The 6,875-nt window shown below is 59.9% G+C and overlaps 1 protein-coding gene and 1 long non-coding RNA gene across 15 annotated transcripts in view; one reads left to right on the forward strand and one right to left on the reverse strand.

The window, feature by feature from the left end:
* The window catches only part of PXDN (peroxidasin), a 56,402-nt gene extending 54,050 nt beyond the window's left edge, over positions 1-2,352 (forward strand). For 10 of the 14 annotated variants that reach the window (XM_085020034.1, XM_003125405.7, XM_005662787.4 and 7 more), the window contains one exon: positions 335-2,352. In XM_085020034.1, the coding sequence (XP_084876160.1) occupies positions 335-454 (120 nt within the window). In that variant the 3' untranslated portion in view covers positions 455-2,352. The remainder of the gene's footprint in view (positions 1-334) is intronic. The other 4 variants (XR_014842583.1, XR_014842584.1, XR_014842585.1 and 1 more) reach the window with 1 other exon arrangement.
* On the reverse strand, positions 604-5,952 carry LOC146404998 (uncharacterized). Its single transcript, XR_014842587.1, has 2 exons — positions 4,080-5,952; positions 604-3,785 (listed from the first exon to the last, which is right to left on the reverse strand). It is a non-coding gene; the product is annotated as an uncharacterized LOC146404998 (long non-coding RNA).
* Between the last annotated feature and the right edge of the window lie 923 nt (positions 5,953-6,875).

Raw genomic sequence — 6,875 nt, forward strand, 5'->3', positions numbered from 1 at the left:
CAGCGGGCGAGTCTGTGCAGACAGGGAGGGGTTTGTCCCCTGGCCTGGGCAGAGCAGGGGTCGGGGTCCCTGATGGCTGCCTGGTTTGGACGCAGCCCTTTCTTCTCAGCTTCTCCATTGTCGGCTCTCCTGGTCGGCATCCGGGGATGCCACCTGGGGCTCCCACGTGAGGCACGGAGGGTGGGCAGCTGTGGTCTGGGGTCTCCTCCGTGAGGGGGACGAGCAGCAAAGCAGAGGGTGGTGTGGAGCCTCTGGGAGGACTGGGCGCCCGGGCAGAGCTGGGGCTGGGAGGCGGGCCGCCCCCAGGACTGACGGCTTTGCACCATCTCTGCAGGACGGGCAGGTCACCTGCTTCGTGGAGACTTGCCAGCCTGCCGATTGTCCGGCGCCCGTGAGAGTCGGCGGGGCCTGCTGTCCGGTCTGCCCGGGAGCCTCGGCGGGAAGGGGGCCCTAAGTGCCCGGGAGCCCTGGTGCTCCTGTGCTCGTCCCCACGGTCGTGCCCGTGCAGGGAGTACAGGCTGCCGGGGACACGAGGCGAGGTGTTTCACGGCCAGGACGCGGCGCTGTCGCCAGGGGACCATGGAGCAGACGCGTGTCCTGACGTCATGTTAGATTTCTCAGGTTTTTATTTAATTTTTTAATGAAAAAATTGGTGCTACTATTAAATTGCACAGTTACATCATTTAGGCTCCTAAGTTGATTTTACCTAATATCACCGTTTCTTCTCAACTGAACGCTAGTCTCGCTTGGTTTCTGACACCAGGAGCTTTCAGTCGTGTCGCCAAGGGCGGGCGCAGAGTGGAGCCGCCAGAGGAGGGACATGGGATTTGAAAGCAAGTCAGTCTTTGGCACTCGAGACAGTCCTTTCGGAGGCGCTGGGGGTCGGTCTCCGTGGGGAGCACGGCTCTGGCCGCCCCCTCCAGCCCCCGCGGCATCCCGGCGCCCCCCGGTCGCAGAGCAGAGAGCCCCCTGCCGGCCGCCGGAGGAGAAGCACGTCCTGCGACTGCCTCCCACCCGGGACTGCGAGGCTTGTGGCCGCGTCAGGACAGGCCCGTGTTCGCGGTCACTCGCACGCACGCTGCTGGTGTGGACCGGACGTGGAAACCCCGCGCTGTCAGGATCACTGTCCGTGCAGCCACCGCCCGCCCTCGGCCGGCTCATGCTCCGCTCCAGGCCCGCTGGGTCCCGCCAGAGCCACGGCACAGCCATCCGTTCTGGATCTTCCACCCGGAGGAACTCGAGTGTGGGGACTTGCTCATAACTTCAGGTTGTGTGAGTGTGCGTTGGAGAAGACCAGTCCCTGTATCTCATGTGTATTTTCACAGTGCCTGATGTTTGATGACATTTTGCCCATGTTTTAGTTTCAGATGCGGCAGAAAACTCAGCCCCACTTGGCAAAAGTTCTTGTAGAATTCAGTGAAGCGCACCTTTCATACCTCGTAATTTCCCTCTTTAACTGACCGGAAAACCTTCTGTCTTGTTCCAAATGCAAGGTGGTCTGTGTTCTGAGAAACGTGGTGCCTGGGCACGTCCTCCTGGGTTCCGCGGTCTCGAGTGCCGCCTGGGAGCCGGGTGCGGCCCGCGGCACAGACCCAGGGCCCAGCCGCCCTTCCCATGGGAGACCCACGAGGGCCCTGGCCGCCTCGGTCCACACGGGCACGTCGGCAGCCGGTGGCACCGTGTGGAGCCCATCTTGGGGGCGGGGCGGGGCCGGTCACCCATGGTGTCTGGGTGGGGCGGGCAGCTTGGAAGCCTGGTTTCAGCCCAGCACAGGTGCCTCCCCGCGATAGGAGACCCCGGGTGGGCTGTGCTGACGCTCCAGCCCAAGGGCGTTAAACACGCTCACCACGTGATAAACGAAAGCTCTGGTGTTTCAGGGACATGGGACTTCTTTTGAAATATCGAGGCAAACTGGGTAGCCAAATTTTGGGACTGATCTCTGTAAACAGAAGACGGATGACGCTGTCTAAAAGCTGGTGGTTGTGTAACTTGCTCAGGTAGGAAGCGGCGGCAGATCCACTTTCTGGAGTGTCCCGGAGTGTTCTGGGGCCTGAAGGGGCCCGGGGCTTATCTGTGGCCTCCTGCAGAGGGTTAAGACGGGAGGCTCGGGCGGTGGCGGGGCTTGGCTTTGTCCGCGCTTCCTGGAGGCTCTGGTTGTGGGCCTGATGTGCAGGACCAGCAGTCAGACCCGGCCGCCACGGGGAAGAGGTGGAGCTGCAGCCGCTTGCTCCTCTCACCGTCTGCCGGCAGCAGGTGCTTCTCTCCCGTGCGTTGTAATCCGTACGTCACCAAAGAGACATTTGCACTATGTAGGGACGCTTTCAGTTCCAATAAATGGGCCACGTTCTCAAACGGTGAATGGTCTTCTTTCCGTGAGCCAATCCGATGACCATGGGGCGGGTCTCCGAGGGACCCTGGGGTCAGCACGGACTGTTCGTGGGGAAAATATGAAAACAGAAGGGGGAATTCGTTCAAGTGGAGCCTCTCCCCGGGCGGCGGGCGCAGTGTTGGGCAGATGGGGCCGGGCTCCTGGTGAACCTTGGCAGGTGGGAGGTGGCTCCCGAGAGGCCTCCAGCCCCTGCCCACCCCCCGCCCCGCCCCGTTTGGGGTGTGGACCTGTTTGTCGGGGAGAAGCCCCATGGCACCAGCGGACACACACACTGAGCAGGGGACATGGGGGCTGCTGCTCTGTGGCCAGAAGCATGTGACCGCTTCCCAGCCCCTGGTACCCTGGGTCCAGGCGGGACCAGGACCTGGAAGGGATTTAGGGTATCTTTGCAGGAGCTGGGAAAAAGTGACAGTGTAATTATCAGGGAAAAATCGAGTATTGAATTTTTCAAAGTTGCCAAGTCATGTCATGCCGTGCAATGAATGAGACACACGAGCCGCTTCCACGAGTGGCCCTGTTGCAGGAAGGGATGAGCCTCAATCGGCTGCTCTTGCGGGGCGTCCCCCCAGGTCACAGCAGGAGGAAGTGCGAGCAGGGCCCCGCAGCTGTGACCGGCGTCATGTCGCCTCTTCACTAACGTGAAAACTTCCACTGCAGTCGTCTCAGGGCTTGGGGGGTGCCGTGAGCTGGCGCTCAGGGACGGGTGTTGGGTAGCGGCTGCAGGAGGGCGTGGGGGCTGGGCAGTGGAGCCAGACCCCGACTTGCCTGGACTCCTCCCCTCCCCCCAAGACCAGCACCTGTGCCCTGTGCTGACCACATCTGGATGCCCATGGTTCTGAGGTGCCCCTTTCGGCCGGGTCCCGAGCAGACACCGAGATGGGTGGTGCCCCGAGCCCCTCCCCGGGGACCCTGGGCCCACAGCCCACTCTCCTCGGCGGGAAGCTGCCAGAGGCTCTGGCCCGAGGTGCAGAGGGTCCGCTCACCGCTCCCCACTCTGCAGACGAGGTGCTGTCCTGGTCAGCGGGTGGCCTGCTCGCACAGGGCCGAGGGCCGCATCGATGTGAACAGGTGGATGCTCAGAAGCTGCACAACCCTTCGCATCTTTTGCTTTAAAAACGAGAACGTGTAGCAACGCCCATTGCCTTAAAACAGTCACACCTGTTTCCTGTGTGCAAAAGTATATGCCCAGTGACACAAATGCTGTGTTTTGTTTGCCAAGCGATTTGCCCAAAGGTTCTTACGCGTGCTTAGTGGACTCCCCTAAAGCATCCTCGTCGATTTTATTTAGGAAACGTTTTCCGACAGTGTCAGGAAGTCGTCTGAGTTTTTTGTAACTTTTGCTTCTGGTTCTGCACCCTCATCGGTCGCCGCAGTCGTCGCCAGGAGACCCCAGCACCTTGGAGACAGAACGTGCAGCAGCAGGACGAAGCTGTCAGATGCCATCTGTCCCCAAAGCACCCAGACCCCAGGACCTCCTCACACCCACCCCCGCCCCCCAGACCCGCTGTAGGCTCAGAGGCCAGCAGTGCCTCAGGCCAGCAAGTGGGGAGCAGCCCTGCGATGGAACCCGGGCCCTCCAGCCCTGGTGCCCGCGGCCAGCCTGTCCCTCGGCCGTGTCTGTCCGGTCACATCGGCTGCGGTCTTTAACTCAGTGTCTGGGACAAAGGACCCGAACCAACCCTGTTCTAACCTCCTCAGGTGTGGAGTCTCGAGCCTTGTTGCTTGAAATCTTCAAATTGTGGAGTCGCTTCTTTGGTACGATGGTAATGAATGCTCTCAAACCCCGAACCCCGGGGCGTTGACCGCGGGGGAGCATGCTTGCAATTGGAAGGTTCCAGAAGCTCCAGTGGTACCTATGTTTACGGTTGTGGGGTTTGTTAAAAATAATTGCATCTTCTCTGCTCTCCCAGTGTCTGGATTTCTTTGTTCAGAGGCGGGGTCCCCAGAGGTAGGAAGCTGGCCGGGGTCTGTCCCACAGCCCCTGACCTGGTGTCATAACTCTCTCCCGTGCCAACCAAGCGATCTTAGAGTCAGAGCTTTTCATGAAAGCTTCTAAAGCCTCAGGCTGGGCCATTACAGTCATTAAAGTCTAAAGCTGGGCCAGTCGGTTCTGCCAGGAAGCCCCGTTGTTCAGAAATAGCTTATTTACAGCCACTTTGGTGTCACAGGGGGAGAGGGTTCTGTCCCCTTGTCACATGTAGGGGCTGTTCCAGGGCAGAGCAGAAAGTGTGGCTTTTCTATCTGGGAGGCTTGGAAGGAGAGGAGATTGCCATTGTAACGTTTCCAACTTCGAGCCTCGTCTTCAGTATAGCGTTTGCCGTGTGTTTTCTGAAAACTGAATCTCTGTAATGGTCTCTGGTGCTGGATGGAAAGCAACATGACGTCATGGTCATGACTTTTCCTGTTACCTTCTCTCTTCCTGGCACACAGACCGATTCTCTTGTTGTTTTGTCCTCTTTGAGCAAAACAAGTCCGGGTACACAGCCCAGGCTCTGCTGAGTAACTTAGTCTGCAGCTGTCTCGGAGGAAGTTCCCAGAAAACACGGGTGTTTGTGTTCTTTAAAAATTACTGCACCAGAAATTGGCCCGTGTCATCAGTTCTTGGAACCGTGACTCAGCGTGAGGACAGTGAGGGCGCGGGGCCGGTGCCCTGTGTCCCAGAGCGCATCAGCTGGCCATGGCTTCGCCTCCGCCATCTCGGGTCCCCTGGCACCCCCAGCAGTCGGGGATTGTGAACCCAAGACCCAAACCCCCTTCTTCTGATGCTGAGGCCAGTCCTTTCCTGGTTTTGCCAAACTTGGGGACACTGAACATGCCCGTTGAGTGAACACTGCTCCGTGCGGTGCTGCTCCCGAGATGTTACCGGCAGCGCCTGGTTCACTGGCTGCTCCTCGCGCAGGAGCCCAGCGCCCTGGGCCTCTGGGAACCTGAACACAGACACACGGTCTCTGCACTCGTCCACCGTGTGGCCCTGCGGAGGCGCCGAGCTCGGCCCCGGATGCGGGCGTTTCATGGGCATCACTGGGCAGCCCGGGGCTCCTGCCAGATGCCTCGCAGGACCGGGCTCTGGCCCACGTGTCACATGCGTCTGGGCTCCTGTGGGCAGCTGTGCTCCAGGAGATGCCCGGCTTGGGCCCGAGCCCCCAGAGTCTCATTAGTTCTTAAAACAGGAATAGGCGGTGACCTGTGTTTTTGTACAAGCGGGGGTGAGAGGGAGCTGTGGTAGTTCCTAGGCTGCCTGAACAGGAAGTTAACAGAGTTTGAATGTGAAACTCTCCCACTGGACTCAACATCTTGAAATTTGAGGCCCGGGCGGGTAGCCCAGCCCTGCAGAGGCCAGGATGCGCCCGGACGCCCCCAAGCCCTGGCCTCCCCAGCGCCTTCCTGCTTTTGTGCTGGCCTCACCCTCGTCCTGGTCCTCGTTACTTGCTGTTCCTGTGTCCCCCTCCCCCGCTCACCTCCTGAGCCCCTGGTGACCAGCCTCTGGCGCCGCGTCTGCCCTGCTGCTCGGACTCACCGACCACCTTCCGGACCTCGGCTCTCACCCCCGGCGGGTTGGAAGTGCCTCTGGGCCCGTCTTCACCTCCGTTAAAGCACCCCACGCCTCGCCCCTCGTTGGCGGGGGCACCTCTGCTCCTCAAGGGGCAGAGTTGATTGGATCCTGGTCGGAACAGTCTTATTTTTGCAGCCAACTGGTCGTGTCAGCGAAAGAAGTGAACTGTATGCACTGCCGGGAGTCCCACACGGAGACTGCGGGGGTCCAACCCGATCCCCCGGCGGGGCGCCCCTCCCACCAGCTCCCCAGGGTCCAGCTTTGCAGGATGTCCAGGAGCTCTTGGTCTGTGGACACTGGGTAAATGCCCTCTGGCCTCGGGTAGAGGTGAACAGGTGCCGACTGGTGCCCTGCTCACTGTCAGCCGGAGGGGCTGGACGCCCACCCTGAACTGGGTCCCTTTTCCTCTCTTCACTCAGAGGATGTTTCTGGAGCTCCTGCTGTGGCCAGGCTGTGCTGGGCTCGAGATGTGACAAGGGCTGGGTGTAGGCTGGACGTAGGCTGGACATAGACTGGACATAGGCTGGGTGTAGACTAGATGTAGACTGGACGTAGACAGGACATAGGTTGGACGTAGACTGGACATAGCTGGACGTAGACTAGGTGTAGGTTTTACATAGGCTGGACGTAGGCTGGACAAAGGCTGCACGTAGGTTGGACGTAGGCTGGATGTAGTTTGGACGTAGGCTGGACGTAGACTGGGTGTAGACTGGGTGTAGGTTGTACATAGGCTGGATGTAGGCTGGATGTAGGCTGGGTGTAGGCTGGACATAGGCTGGACATAGACTGGGTGTAGACTGGGTGTAGGTTGTACATAGGCTGGATGTAGGCTGGACATAGGCTGGACGTAGACTGGGTGTAGACTGGGTGTAGGTTGTACAGAGGCTGGACGTAGGCTGGACACAGGCTGGACTCAGGCCGACTATAGAGCAC

Source organism: Sus scrofa, chromosome 3 (assembly GCF_054392235.1).
Source record: "Sus scrofa isolate SSC_HxYL_T2T_F1_AM1 chromosome 3, Sscrofa_HxYL_maternal_Yorkshire_Landrace_v2.0, whole genome shotgun sequence".
Classification (NCBI taxonomy): Eukaryota; Metazoa; Chordata; class Mammalia; order Artiodactyla; family Suidae; genus Sus; species Sus scrofa.